At 19.5% G+C, this 16,118-nt stretch overlaps 5 protein-coding genes across 5 annotated transcripts; 2 read left to right on the top strand and 3 right to left on the bottom strand.

The window, feature by feature from the left end:
* PRELSG_1000900 (XAP-5 DNA binding protein, putative) lies at window positions 1-347 on the bottom strand (the record flags this gene model as incomplete). The annotated part of the gene is made up of 1 exon (XM_028676920.1): window positions 1-347. A coding segment is annotated over one exon (347 nt), but the record flags the coding sequence as incomplete, so codon positions are not given.
* A 565-nt stretch (window positions 348-912) lies between these two features.
* On the top strand, window positions 913-3,800 carry PRELSG_1000800 (conserved Plasmodium protein, unknown function; the record flags this gene model as incomplete). Its single annotated transcript, XM_028676919.1, has 2 exons — window positions 913-1,620; window positions 1,827-3,800. The coding sequence occupies 2 exons, from the start codon at window positions 913-915 to the stop codon at window positions 3,798-3,800; spliced, it is 2,682 nt and encodes an 893-aa protein (XP_028533360.1).
* A 180-nt stretch (window positions 3,801-3,980) lies between these two features.
* On the bottom strand, window positions 3,981-4,546 carry DPM3 (dolichol-phosphate mannosyltransferase subunit 3, putative; the record flags this gene model as incomplete). Its single annotated transcript, XM_028676918.1, has 3 exons — window positions 3,981-4,034; window positions 4,187-4,294; window positions 4,436-4,546. 3 exons carry the CDS (start codon window positions 4,544-4,546, stop codon window positions 3,981-3,983), a joined length of 273 nt encoding a protein of 90 aa, XP_028533359.1.
* Window positions 4,547-4,918: 372 nt separating this feature from the next.
* PRELSG_1000700 (CPW-WPC family protein, putative) lies at window positions 4,919-6,931 on the top strand (the record flags this gene model as incomplete). The annotated part of the gene is made up of 10 exons (XM_028676917.1): window positions 4,919-4,990; window positions 5,237-5,285; window positions 5,495-5,571; window positions 5,730-5,772; window positions 5,915-5,982; window positions 6,051-6,120; window positions 6,216-6,344; window positions 6,451-6,592; window positions 6,743-6,814; window positions 6,904-6,931. 10 exons carry the CDS (start codon window positions 4,919-4,921, stop codon window positions 6,929-6,931), a joined length of 750 nt encoding a protein of 249 aa, XP_028533358.1.
* A 641-nt stretch (window positions 6,932-7,572) lies between these two features.
* On the bottom strand, window positions 7,573-15,240 carry PRELSG_1000600 (formin 1, putative; the record flags this gene model as incomplete). The annotated part of the gene is made up of 1 exon (XM_028676916.1): window positions 7,573-15,240. One exon carries the CDS (start codon window positions 15,238-15,240, stop codon window positions 7,573-7,575), a length of 7,668 nt encoding a protein of 2,555 aa, XP_028533357.1.
* Window positions 15,241-16,118: the final 878 nt, after the last annotated feature.

The raw sequence follows: 16,118 nt of genomic DNA, 5'->3' as shown, positions 1-16,118 counted from the left end.
GATAAATTAAATTTTCTATTTTTGTTATGTTTATTTTCTTCAATATTTTCATTTAAATCCTCATTCCTTTTTTTACTATATATTTCATCCTTTATTTTTTTATATTCATGAACTGTTCTAAGACCTATTGTTTCGCTAATTAATTTATCATCATCGTTTTTATTAATAACAAACATCTGGTTTAGTTTTGGTGCCTTTAAAGCTTGCTTTTTTATATTTTCTTTTTTTTCTATAAATTCTTTCTCTTTTCTTTTTCTTTCTAAAACATATTTTTGAACTTTTCCATTTTCACTATTTATTATACTATCTATTAAATCGGCGGTATTTTCATGTTTTCTAAAATTCATTTTTCTTTATTTTTCTATTCGAAAAATTATTCATAAAGATTCTATTTTTACATTAAAAAATATTTTATTTGGTAATTTGAATTTATATAAATATATATATTTTTTTTTTAATTTTTTTTTTTATTTATTTTTATGATATTTTATATGATTTTAATTTATTTTTATTTTTTTTTTTTTTTTTGTTTTTTTGAAAACATTTAAACTTTTTCTTTTCAATGTTTTAAGTGATATGTTTCTATTATTTTTTCATATATTTTAAATTTTATTAGTTTTTTTTGTTATTTTTATAATTATCTTTTTTAATTTTATTTTTTATTATAGAAAAAGCTTTTAATTTTTACATTATTTATGAAGAAATATACATTATTAAATTTTATTACATTTAATTTTTTTTATATTTGAATTACAAGTTTTTAATTATTTTTTAATTCATAATATAATTAATATAAATACATTGATATTTTGTCAACTTCTTATTTGCTACATATTGCTATATATATAAAAATAAATGAAAAGATATTTTAATGTTTAAAAAGTATATGTATGAATTCGTAACAAATAAAAGATGAATAAAAATGAGAAGAAAACGAAATATATTGAGAGTGAAATAAGTATATATGATGAAAAAGAAGCACAATTTCAAAATTTAAGTAGTGCAGACAACTTTAATTATGATTTTAATAATTATGTTCATTTAATTTGTAAAATTAAAAATGTGAGAAAACATGGAAAATACCTATTTTTTTATGATACTATTTCAAAGGACAATGAAAATGAAAAAGAAAATTCGTTTTTTTATAAATATCAATTTTTAAATTATGATAATAATTTTTATTTCATAAAAAACTTATTTAATGAAGCATCTATTAAAACAGAAAAGAATGTACAGATTATAATTAATAAAAATTTTTACATTAATGAAGAAAAGTTAGTTTTATATCAAAATTATTTAATAAAAAAACTTTACAAAAAAAATCAGGAAGATGATACAATAAATTTAAATAATGATTACTTTTATGATTCTATTTATTTATGTAATAGATTTTATAATAACTTGAAGAAAAACGAATGTGAACCACCATTAAATGATGAAGAAAATGAAAATGATGATCAATTAAATCATCCTCTATTATTATTAATTAATGAATACATAAAACACGAAGATGTTAACAAAATAATTAAAACAGATTCTTTAATATATATTATAGGACTACCAGCATTAACAAATACAAATGAAAAATCTATAATTGTATTTTCTTCTTATCTTCTAAAAGTATAAGCAAAATAAAATAATATATACATATTATCTAATTATTTTATATATTGAATAAAATTATATATTTTATATATGTTTGAGAAAGAAAAAAAAAAAAAATAGAGTTTTATACTTTTTTAAATATATATATATATATATATATATATAAATTTCTATATATTTCTGTTAATAATTTATTATATAATTTAAATATTATTTGATAGGTAAATTATGAATATTTCAATATTAATGAACTTTTGAAATTATTTGAAAAAAACTTTTTATCTATGTTAACGTTATGTAGAGGCCTACGCATGAAAGAAAGTTGCATTATAAATATTTATAATAAAAGTGATAAAGAAAAAAATAAATATATATATAATATTGTATACAAAAGTAAAAATTACAAAAGTATATCAAATCAAAAGATGAATAATTATGAAATTTTTATAATAAAGGTCATTGATGTTTTACCTAAGCTATTTAAAATACATCATAGTGAATTTCCTTATAATAATAATAGTATTGATTTAAAAAAGAACTTATTTAATTATTTTGATATAAGCACATTTAGTAATAAATTGTTTAGTGATTACATTTGTATGACAGATACAATGAATGGAAAAAAAAAAAAAAAAAAGAAAGATATGATGTTCTATATGAGTAAAAAAAAAATTCCGCAAATATACTGGATGTTTAATCATATAAAAAAATTACTAAGTGAAATAAAAAAAGAAAATACAAATGACATTTCTTTTTTTTGTCAAAATATTGTTTTGTCTATAAGTACATTAGTTAACAAGTATATTGAAAGTAATATTACTATTTATGATAATTATTTACATTTTCTAAATTTATTTATTGAAAAAAATGATAAATTAGTTAATGAAGAAAATGAAAAAAAGATAAAAAGTTATATTGATCAAAGCACTAAAAGGAATGGAAGAAATACTTTTGAAAATTCCAAATGGAAAAATGTAGAATTTTATGATATTAAAAAATTTTATTTAGATAATTGTGTTGACTTAAATAATGAAATCAAATTAAATGGAAAAAAATATTATTATGAGGAAGATAATAATAATTTAAATGGAATATATTCAGATGATTGTAACGAAAAAAAAATTTTTAACAATTTTGATTTAAATGGAATGAATAAAGAAAATGATAGCAACTATAAAAGTTATAACTACGAATTAAATGAAATAAGTAATAATTTTAATATTAATAACCAAACATATGAATTTTGTATTTTAGATGTAGGGGGAGGAAAAGGGGATTTAGGTATTTACATTTCCTTAGCCTTTAAAAATGTTTTAGTTATCATATTAGATGTTAATGTTAATTCTTTGTTCACATGCTTTTTAAAAATATATTCCAACAAAATTAGGAATATTCTAGTAATTCATGAATCAATATTGAACTTTGATTTCAAAAAATACAAAGTTAATTTAATAGTAGGTTTACATTGTTGTGGAGGATTAAGTGACTACACATTAAAAAAATGTATTGATGAAAAAATTCCATTTCTTATTTGTTCATGTTGTTATACGAAGTATAAAAATTTAAGAAGGTATATATTTGATTTTAAAAATGAGATGATATTAAATGAAATTCAAAATTATATATACAATGAAAACTATAATGTTTATATGAACACTATCGTAAGTGAATATATAAAAGGAAAATATAAAGTAAATTATGAAAATGATATTGATAATGATATTGATAATGATACAAATAATGATATAAGTAATAATGATCACATTAGTATGATTAATAAAAATGCATATATCCTGAATAGTATAAATAAAAAAAAAGATATTGCTTTGAATGAAAAATGTTTGATAGAAAACAGTTGTACTTTTTCTTATAGTGATAAATTGGAATTAGAAGAAAATAGTAATAAAAAAAAATATATAAAAAAATATGATAAATATGAGAAAAAAATTATCAGAAGAATTATACCTGATGTATATTCTTTTGTAAATTTACTGTCTAAATTATGTGAAAGTGATAATAAAGAAATATCTTTTAAATGCATGTATTTCTATAATACATTGAGATTTTATATTTTACAGAAATTGTTTAATGTAACGAAAAATTTAGAAGAAAAAGAAAATATAAATTTGTCCTTGCTTTCTTTTCCATTGTCTTATTCACCAAAAAATATTGTCTTAAAAGGTTTTTTTTCATAAAATACAATAAAATAAAAATGAAATAATATCAATAATTATTTAATAAAAAAAAAAAAAAAAAAATGATGAATTAGACTAATTCTTTATAGTTTTATTATTTATTTATCTTTTTTTCATATCATATAAAAAAGAGAATAACAATTTAAAAATATATAAATTAATTTCTTAAAATTTCGTTTCTTAATCAAAAGTAAAATTTTTCTTCTCCAATTCACTTTTAATGTAACTTAATTCCTAAAAAAAAATAATCAAAAAAAAATTATAAGGGATAAAAATGAAATAATAAAATTAGAGTATTATAATATTAATATTGTAAAAATGGAATAATAAAATTAAAAATGTTATATAAATTATGAAGACTTCAACATTATTCTTTGTATTTTTACTTTTAATAGTTCTTCATGTCCATTAAGAACATTATTAAAATTATATAAGCTTATAGATATAGATATAGTGGCATAAAAGGCTAATATAATAATAAGGTAAAAAGGAATCTATAAATTAAAAAAAATAAAAATTATCTTTCATTAGAGTTATGAATTTATAATAAAAAATTACATTTGTTTTATTTATTTCTTTTTATTTCTATATACAATCTTTAATTTTTTTTTTTTATGTTATTTTAATAATTTTACATATATCCATTTTATTAAGGAGTTTGAGTTTTTATATTTGTCCATTACATTTATCCAAATAATTGATGAGAATAAAAATATCAATACAATAACTTTTCCTCTTGTTAGCATATTGCTTTTTTTTTTAATTATTTATTATTTTTTTAATTGTTTATGGTAATATTTATCAATTAAATTGATTATTTGACCTTTGACTTTTTTCTTTTTTTAATTAAAAAAAAAAAAAAAACATTTCAAACATGTATAATTAGAAATTATTAAAGGTGTAAATACACTTATATAATCATTGATTGAATTGTATGTAAAAATTTTACTATTATAAAAAATTGAAATATAATAATAAAAAATATTCTTTATTATTTTATCCTTTTTTTTTTTCTTTTTTCTAATTGAAAATATTATAACTAAATAGTAAATATTAAAAAGAAAAAAAAAAAAAATTGTCAATATATACAAAATTATAAAACACTGAATTATTAGAAAATGAATAAATATTTTGTATTATTATTTTTTTTTATTTTTTATCTTAAAATAAGCATATGTGAAAATGAAAAAGTAAGTTCTCAAAAAGAAAAATATATATATATATGTATGTATATAAGCAATAAAATATATTACAAGTATTCAAAATATATCAATATCATTAAAAAATAATATATTATCATCGAAGTATTATTATATTAAAAATATATTAGTATTCATAAAAAAAAAGAAAATTTTATAAAAATTCTAGATCTTAACTAAAAAAAAAATTTTTTTTTTTTTTTATCTGAAAATAAAATGTGTAAATAAATATAATAGAAAGAAATATTTCCAGACAAGGAATTAGAAAATATAGGTGGAAGTGCAGGTTTAAAAAAAAGAACAAATCTAAATAATATTTTTCATAATAAATTGGAAAAATAATAAAAAAATATTTTTATAAATTCGTATGAAAATTTTTTAAATTCAATAATTTTAAAAAAATAACTAAATGAAGAAACAATGAGCTTATATGTTTATGAAAATATTATTCTTAGAATAAAAAAAAAAAAAATAATAAGTATAATAATTTTTTAGGCGATATTATTTCAAGCTCTTCAAGAGCACCATCAAAAGAACATAACGAAACTCCTGATGTTAATATTGCTGCAAATGTAATTAAAAATATATATATGTGAAACTTCATAATCTATTATTAATATATTAAGATATGTTGACAAAAACTTAATTACAAAGAAAATATTTTTTTATTATATTTATAAAAAGTATTTATATAAATGTCAATATTTTCTATTTTTTTTTAATATTTTAGATATTAAAAGGATTAAAAAATATTCCTCCACCGATTATTCAATGTACTAAAAAGAAATATCTCTTTTTTTTTGTAAATTTTAGAGAATTTTCCATTCGATTTCTAAAGATGTATTATTTTTTAAATTTATTCTTTTATTAAACATTTTTTTCATTTTCCTCATTTTTTTTTCAATTATTTATTAGTAAATGAGGATAATTTAATAGATCCTGAAATAATTTGTGAGAGAGATTACAATTTGCCTTGTCCAAATGTTAAAGAAAAATTTACGTATTTTTTATTTTTTCTCATTTTTTATTTGAATATTTTAACATTTTTTAGGATTATAATTATATTGGCTTTATTCATGTAACTGAAGATGAGATATGTGCTCCTGCATCAACATATGATGGTTAGAAAAAAATAATATACATATATTTTATAAATTACTTTTAGTTTTATATTTAATTTTATTTATCTTTTTTTTTTTTTTAATTTGTATATAAGGTCCATGCAAGGGTGAAGAATTAAATATAAAAAACATGTCTGAAAAAACAAAAGAGACTTGGTCTAATAAATGTCAAGCGTTTTGGCCATGCAAAAAATGTGTAAGAAACTTTAATTCTTTTTGTCCAGGTTATATATTTATTGGTTTATTGAATGGCTATAGTTTTTTTAATAAATAATATATCTATAGATTTTTCTGTGAAACATTGAATTTGACATTTTATTTTTCCTAAAGAAAAATGGATTAAAGTTAAAGGTACTGTAAGATCTTGTAATCCTTCAACAATATATACTGGCCCTTGTAATTTTCAAATGAATTTTTCTGGATATAATATTCGAATGTTAGAAGAGTGGAGTTTAAAATGCAAAGCTTGGTGGTAAGAAGAAAAAAAAAGAAATTCACAAAATAGTGTTGTGATTTCTTAATATAGAACACTTAATTTTTACATATAATTTATGAATGTAACTTTTTGATAAGAATTTTATGTCCCATAATTTTATTTAAATTTTTTTTTTTTTTATTAAAGGAAATGTGATCATTTAAATTTTCCTGATGAATGCCCTGATAAAGATTCCCCAATTACAACAGCAGCTACAAAGTTAATATAAAAAAAAAAAAAAATCAATATAAAATTTTAAATAAATATTTACACATTTATATTCATTTGGAAATTATACAAAAAATTAGGTGGAGAATAAAAAAAAACTACCAATAACAAAAAAAAAAAAAGAATTATTTTTTTTCTGTTTTCTGTTAAAATTAGAAGATATATAATTAACTTGATTGTCTTATATTTATTTAATTTTTTTTTTCCCTATAATTATAACTGTTATTATTAATTTGTATTTTGTAAAAATAACAATTTTTATATAAAGTTTTTAATATATAATACTATGAAATATATTCTAACTGCTTAAGTTTTTTTTTTTTATTTAAATATATCTGTTTAAACTTAAGCAAATAAAAAGAGAATATGTGTAAAAAATAAAATTTTCAGACTTATTTTAACATCATGTTTCTACAACATTTAGCGTTAATGATAAAGATATTTTACGAAAAAAAAACTGCAACAGTTACTTAAAAAAAATACCAAAAAAAAAAAAAAAAAAACAGAAAAATGTTTAGTAAATAAAACAAAGTAAAAGATACAAAAAAAATTTATTAAAAATAATTTAATATGAATTTACTAAAAATATAACAAACATCATGTTTAAATTTTGCATAAAAACAAAAAAATAAAATAAAAAAAATAAGCTCAACAACCCCTTTTAAAAGTTATGTTGTAGCATATTTATTTTATCTAGTTTTATTAAAAATTACAAATGGACAATAAGAAATAAATTTTTTCTTTTTATATTAAAAAATTTTAAATGTTTTCTTTGTTGGTTTTGCTGTTGGTTCTTTGGCCTTTTTCTTAATAATAGTAAAATTTTGTTTCTTATTCGAAGAAATTCCCTGCTTTTCTGTTGCTAATGCTTGTTCTTGTTTTTTTAATTTTTTTATAACAGCCTCATTTAAAGTTTTTCTATTAAATTCAACAGATTGAATAAAATTCCATAATTCTTTAAAAAAAACATGAACTTGTATAGTACTAACTTCTTTTTCTTTATAACCAAGATATATAGCTACTTCTTTGAATACACTGAAAGTTTGATCATAAAAACTCTCCAGTTCTACAATTTTAGGTTCAATGCTATAATAAAATTCTGTAAGAGCTTCATATAAAGGATCGGATGGATTTTTTTTGGCTTGTTCCAAAACATTTTTAATTTTATTAGAACCCAATTTTAATTTTTGTAGAAGAGAATCAATTGTTTGCTTTTCTGTTTTAGTAACTTTTTCAATACATCTTAATTCATCAATAATGTTTAAGGTTTCTGCGTTTTTTTCATAAATTATTTCACAAATATATTGTAATAACGTTTTGATAGGTCTAGTGCTGGACCTTATATCATTTAATTTGGATAAAGTTGTTAACTTAAAACCAGAAGCATTACCTCTTTGTGTATCTCCATAATTTAATGTATTGCCTACATTTAAAATAGTGAATAAAATAGTAAAAAGGTTAGTAGAATTTTTTATTGCTTCACATGATTCCAATATACTTTCCAATGGATTTAAAGTATTTTCATAATTTTCTTTAAATGAAAGAGCAAAATAATGGGATTCTAATCTCTGTTTTAGTAATGGAACTCCAATAAGAGCTGAAACATATTGTTCTGGTTTGTCTACTAAATTTAAATCACCGTTAGAATTAATATATTCCTTAACAATTTCTATTTCTTCAGAAGTAGGAACATACTGCATTAAAACTTCTGTATTATCTAAATTGAGTATTTCTGGATTTAAATCCATAATTGCATCTCTAATTTCTTTAAATGTATAATTATTGAATTTTGACAAAGCAATTGACATATTATATTCTCTTTTAGAATCAGGTAATAACTGTATAACTTTTGGTTTTTTAATTTTCGATTCCTTAGTTTCTTCTTTTTTACTAACAGCTTTTGCAAAGCATTTCTCTACATTTTCTTTTTCTATTGCAATTTTTTTTATTAAATCCTTTTTTTCTTCAAATAAAGTTCCTTTTATATCATCTTCAAATAAAGCTTCCCAGAAAAATCTTTTTGTTTTTCCTTCATCTTTTACATTTTTCATTTTAGCAACTTTGCCTTTTCCTAATATGGGTCCGCCCTTTATATTTTTAGGTGGTCCTTTCATAAATTTTGGTGGTTCTTTTTTTCCTCCTTTTGTTTTTGTACTTTTTGGTGTTTCTTTTGATACTTTTACTACTTTTTCTTTTGGTTCACTTTTTTTCTCTATTCTATAAGCAGTTTTTAATGCATTCACATCAATTCCTGTTATTAAGCCTTCTCCATGTATAGAATCTTTAGAAATTCCTGAAGTTCTTAATAAGCCTAATTCTTTTAATCCTTCTCCACTCAGTAACTTTGTTTCTTTTTCAATATCCTTTTTTCTTTCATCTATAGTTAATTCTAATTTTCTTGACATCAGACCTAATTTTCTTACTGTCTCTTCTTCTATTGATGATTTTGCTAAAGTAAAAGAAGTTAAATCAATTTGCCATGGAACTATTGCTATTAGTTTCTTATCATTGTCTAATAAGTGAACAACTGGTAAAGTACCTAAGGAATCATCATTTTCAAATCCAATTTTACAAAATTTTATTTTTTTTAATAAATCAAATGATAACTTATCATTTATATTTTTTGCAATTTTAACTTCGTCATTATTATTATTATCGATATTTTCTTTAATTCCGTTTTCGGCCTTTGTACTTTTCATTGTATTTTCATTATTTTCTTTTTTATTTATTATACTTTTTGGAATATTTTTAAACACTCCTTTTGTTTTATTATCTTCAGTACTTTCCTTTTTAATAGTATTTTTTATGTTATTTATTACAACTTTTTCTTCTTCATTTAAATCTGCTTTGATTATATTATCTTTTGATAATTGCTTCAAAATAGTACCACTTTTATTTTCTTTCCTTTCTGATTTTATAATACTGGAACTTCTAGACAAAGGTTCATTTTTTTCATCATTATTTTTCATAATGGGAGAGTCTTTTTTCATCATTATTAATTTTTTTAAAGTTAAATTTTTTGTTTTTAAACTTAACTTTGGTTTTTCCATTCCATGTATTGATTCTGATAAAAATTTTTTTTTTTTCTTTTTTAATGATGTGTTATCTAACTTATTTAAAAAAATTGCATTATTGTTTTCTAATGACATATCATTAACAGAATTACTAATCATATGCATACTCCCTTCTTTGTTAAATGGAATATAATTAACATATCCATTACACATTTCTAATTTTTCTTTTTTTTTGGATTTTTTTTTTGTAAAATAGGAAAATAGTTTAAGAATGTGAGTTTTTTTATTTAATGGTAAAAAATATTTCTTTTTTTTTTTTTTCTTTTTATTATTTAAATGATTAACGTTATCAGTATTATCAATATTATATATATCATTATCAAAGTGATTTACTTTTGCAAAATCAGTTATACTATTTATATTGCATATGCCTTCAGTATAATTAATATTATCAATGTTCTTAATACTATTAATTAAATTACTACATTCATATTTATCTAATGAGAAATTTGTTTTAATTTCTTCCTTATTTTTTTCTTTTTCATTTTTAATATGGCTATTTTTTACGTGAATTTGATTATCATAATGAACTACATTATCGTAACTATTCATTTTTATTTTATTTGTTTCATCTAATTTTAATTTATCCTCTCTTTTTAATTTATTTTCTTCATTTTTCTTCATATTTATGTAATAATTCTCATCTAATTTTATATTATCTTCTTTCTCTGAGCAATTATAATCATTTGATTTTAAATGTTTTTTCTCATTATAGATATCCGAACCAGCAAACAAACTAATATCTTCTTGGCTATTATCTATAACATTATTTATTTTGCTATTATTTTGAATTTCACTTCTTACACTATTCAAATCATTACTTTTATACTTATTAGTAACTAAATTAGAGTCTAGTTCTTCTATTGAACTACTTAAGAATAAATTATCAGCAAGGATTCCCCTTTGTGAATCATCTATTATTTTATTTTTTACTTTCTCTAAATAAGTTGCCTCTCCATTACATGAGTCATTTGTATTATTATCTTCAAAAATTTTATCAAAACTATTACTTTCATCATCAATTTCACGTTTTCCATTCTTATGAGACATTACATCACTTTTATCATCATTATTTGTATTTATGTGTTCATTTTTGTATAGAATAATATTTTCGTTATCCTTTAAAAAATTTTTATTCTTTTCAGTATCAAAAAAAAATTTTTCTTCATCAATTTTGGTATTTTTAATGAATTCATCATAAAATTCTTCATTTTCACTTAATAAGATTTCTTCTACATTTGCATCTATTTTTTTTAAGTTGTTATTTTTAAAGGTACATCTGTCTTTATTTTTCAGAAAAAATTCTTTTTTGGTTAAATGAATATTTAATTTATTTTCTTTACTATTTTCTAAATTTATTATTTTTTTATTTTCACTATGTAAAACTGATGATGTGGATGATTCATTATCTTCTAACATTTTTTTGACTCTTTTATCATTTAATTTTAAGTGATCTAAGTATATATCATTTGCTAAATTTTTTTTATCTATTTCATTACTTCTAGAATTTCTTTCTGATAGTGAATTTTCGTTACTAAATGATTCTTCTTTATTAAAATCAAATTTAAATAAGATATCAGAGTTTTTTATGTTTTTAATATTTTTTATTTTGTTCTTTAAAAGAAATTCAGAGGATTTAGCATTATAATTAATTGCTTTGTTTTGAATCTCATTAAGATTTACATTCTTTATATCAAAATTTTTTTCATTTTCTGAATTTTCACTAATTGTGTGATTAGATGATATATGATTTTTAGATTCTTTCATTTTTTCATTTTTTTTATTATTAATATATTTAATTATAGAATAAGAGTTATGCTTGGGATTATTTTCTTTTTCTTTTAAATAATTCAAATCAAGTTCATGATTAGAATTATCAGATGATAAATTAACATCGAAGACTTTATATAAATCAACGATATCTTCATCATTACTTTCGTTGTTATTTTCGTTATAAATTATATTATCATCTTTGGTATTTTTTTCACTATCATTTTCACTAAAACTTTTATCGTTACGATCACTAAAACCTTCGACATTCCTATCATTTTCTTCATTTAAAGGAAATATTTTATTCTTATTTCTCTTTTTATTTTTATTAATAAGATGACTTTTTAAACGAAAATATTTATTTTCTCTAGTATACTTATTTGAAGAATATACTTTTTTGTTTTTTTGATATTCTCCATAACTTGCAACTGTCTCTTTATCATCATCAAAAGATAAATTAATTGAATTAGTATAATTATTAGATGGAAATTCGTCATAATATATTTCTCTTTTGAAATTATTTGTATCAAATTCTGTAATTTTTTTCATATTATTTTGTAAATCCAATTTAATATTTTGATCAATAGATGATTTTACAATTGGCTCCTTTTTAAATTTAATAATTCTGTTTGATTTTTCTAATGTATCAACAATTACAGAATTTTTATAATTAAGTAACTTACTTTTTTCGTTAGTACTTTTGGAAGAAGTGGTTAACTTACTAAATTTTTTTAATACATATTTCTCTTTTGAAAATAATCTTGTGGAATTATTATTTTTCATTTTAAAAATATGTTTTTTTTCTTTAAAACTATTTTTCTTTTTATTTAAATCCATAGAAGATTTCGAGTTCTTTTTAAGAGTTGATTTAGCATCACTTATTTTTGATTCTATTATATTATCATGTTTCATTTGTGAAAAAGATTTGCTTTTTATGTCATTTTTTGAAGAATCAAAATCGTCTTGATTTTTATCAGAATTTTCCTTGGAAATATCTGTATCTACCTTATTTATTGTAGAACTGCTACTTTTAATTATTGGCTTTTTCATTAGTTCATTGATTGATTTCTTTTTATTTAAATTGCTCATTAAATTGCTACCTAGAATATTTTTTGGTACCTTTTCCATCTTTAACATTATTTTTGGTTTGCTTATATTCGCTTCCATTGTATACCCATCTTTTGGTACATGTTCCTTCATAATATCACTTGTTTTATTTTTATTAAAGAGTTCAGTGTCTGAAAGGAGATATTTTTTATTTATTATATTATTCTTTATTTCAGCATTTTCAATATCCTTTTCAATCGATTTTAAAGAATCAAATATGCTATTTGAATTAATTTCACCACTATTTTTTATTGATTCGCTATTATCTTTAGAATCAGAGGAATCTGCATTGCTATATACATGTAAATTGTCTTTATCTAAATCTTTAAAATCAACATTTTTCATATCTTTACTTTTTTTGTTATTTGTCTGTAAGGTATTATAAGAATATAAACCATGGCTGCGATTATATCTATCAAAGTAAGATGGATCGCTTAAAATAATACAATGATAAATAGCAGGATTTGGTACAAGTAAAGGATTATTATAAAATCCAAGCATAATATCATTATTTTCATCTAAAATGGATATAAACATATGAAATTCTTCATCAAATCCTTCATATTTACTAACTACGTTACCTTGAGAATCTACAAAAGGCTCTTTAATGTTCCATTCGTTTAATAAAACTTTAGCGTCTTCGTTACAAATCATAATAGGTTCATCATTTTCTAATTTTACATATCCTCTTTCAATTAATGGTATATTAACAATAGGCAAAATTTTTCGTTTGAAAATAATAGCATTCTGAAAGTCTTTGCATTCTGACAATTGAACTAATTTTTCATCAACTAACTTTGTTTCAACAAAAGGTAGTATATAAGTAGAAGGAATTAAGGTATTTTTCCATGAATCTGCATAGAGTGATTTAATTCTATTAATAGAAGAAGTAGTAAAAAAGGAACTCTTTACTATTTCAAATTCTTTATTTGATTGCATATGCTTATATGCATCAATACTACAATAACTTAAGTCATTATATCTAAAATTTCCTTCTAATGTTAACAAAGTTTTTTTATCTCCTAAATTCTTATAAGGATTTTTTGTATTAATTAAAATTCTTTCATTCATAAGATTTTCAATTAAATTAGGATCTATATCTCCACTTTTGGGGATATTTTTTAATTTCTCATTAAAAGAATTACAATTTTTATCCATTTTATTATCTCTTATTGATTTTTCATTTATGTTTCCCATATAATCTTCTAAGTTAGCATTTGTCTCATTTCTATCTGACTTTTTCATAATATCTTTTTCTAGTTCTTCAATTAATTTGAAAGCGATTGTAGTATTAATATCATCTGGACCATAATAATTTTTATAAAAAGAATAGACTTCTTTATATAGTTGTAAGGATATTTTGAAATTATTTAGTTGATGCATAATAATAGCAAAAGAAAATAAAATATCTTGAACTTCAATTGTATATCTAGTTTTATGAATTCGCATTCTCATATCTACTGCAATTAAATATTTATGTAAAGATTCTATAGAATTGCCTAATAACCTCAATAATAATCCCAAATTGCAATAACAGTCAGCAATTACTTCGCTTGGACTTTCTGAATCATAGTCACCAAAATATTTTTTCCTTATCTCCAAAATTTGTTCACAAGTAGCTAGTGCTTTTACATACTCTCTATTTTTGATGTAATAAGAGCACACATCATTCAATGCATCACTATAATTTAAACTATCTATATTAAAAGTTTTTTCAATAATATAAAGGTATTTTAAAAAATATTTTTCTGCTTCCTCATTTTCTTTATATAAACTTAATAAATCAGCAAAAATATAAAGTATATTTGATAATACTTCTATTCCACATAATATAATTGGCTCTTCATAATTACTATCTAAATTTTTAATATTGCTAATTTCATTTTTTACATTGGAAGACTGTTCATTCTCTTTTTTTTGTTGTTGCTCATTAATTATGCCCTTTTTGTGAGTATATAATAAAGTATTATCAATTAAAAATTTTAATTCTTGTAGATATTTTTTCCCTTCTTCATATTTTTCAATTAAAACATAGCACTTACAAATTAAAATTAATTCTGTGCTCATATCTCCTGTTAAATAAAAACCATAAAATTTAGAATAATATTTTTTTGCTATCATATAAGAATGAATAGCTTGGATTAAGCAATCTGAATATTTTTTATCATGATAGCTGTTAACTGCAAATAATCTTAAATCATTTCTTATATTTTGTATTTCGGAATAACTAATAGAATAATTAAAGTTTTCCAAATTTTGTAATATAAAAACTGCCTCTTTTACTTTTATTTGTTCTTCATTCATTTTTAATGAATCTTCAAAATTTATATTTCTTATTTTTGTAGTATTTCCATTTTTACTATTATTTAACTTCAAATCCATTTTTGTTATCATACTTAATGTGTCTACGTTTTTACCATTTTCGATATCATTAATAGTTGCTAATGTAATTGTTTTATTCTCCATTTTTATTTCTTCAATTAAAATCCTGGTATTATTAAGAAATATAAAGAAAAGAAAAAAAATAATTTCAGATGAAAGCAAAAAAAGGGATATTTCATAGTGTTGTGCTTAAAAAATATATTATAAAATAAAAAGAATTTATTTGATATCTTTACAAAAAAAACAAAAAAGACTTGATTATATTTACAAAAAAAAAAAAAAAAAAAGGATACAAATGCATAAAAACAAAATATTTTATTATTATTTAATAAAAATTATATAAAATGATAGCAAAAAAAAAAAAAAAAGTAAAAAAAATAAAAAAAATAAAATACTAATATATATTTATTTTGATTTAAAAAAATATAAACAATTTAGCATATGCATATATTAGAAATTACATAAAACTATTAAAAATAAAATTGTCTAAAAAATAATACAATTTACATTTATATAATATATAAAATTTTAAGTTACGAAAAAAAAAAATAATTTTTTTTAATTACGTATATTTTAATGAAATGATTTATAATTGTGTTTTTTTTTTTTTTACAATAAAAAATTTATGTTTATTCAAAGTTGTAATTAACGATATGTTATATATTTATTTAAAAGTATTTTTTCATAATTATATATTAATAAAGAAATGCATGAATATATGAGTGGTTAAATGAAAACTAATATATTAGCATGTTTGCATTTAAAAAAAAATAAAAATAAAATGTATAAATATATACATAAATAATTTTTTTAAGAAGATTGTTTAAAGATTAGAATTTAAAAAAAAAATATTATTGTAATTCTTTCTTTTATTTAAATTTTTTTAAAAGTATTTTTCATTAAATTATGTAATTTTTTTTTTTTTTTCTTTATAATTCATTTTATTTTTATTTTATTAATAT

Source organism: Plasmodium relictum (genome assembly GCF_900005765.1).
Source record: "Plasmodium relictum strain SGS1 genome assembly, chromosome: 10".
NCBI lineage: Eukaryota > Apicomplexa > Aconoidasida > Haemosporida > Plasmodiidae > Plasmodium > Plasmodium relictum.
The sequence above is the reverse complement of the archived record's forward strand: the minus strand, read 5'-3'. Positions and strand labels throughout refer to the sequence as shown.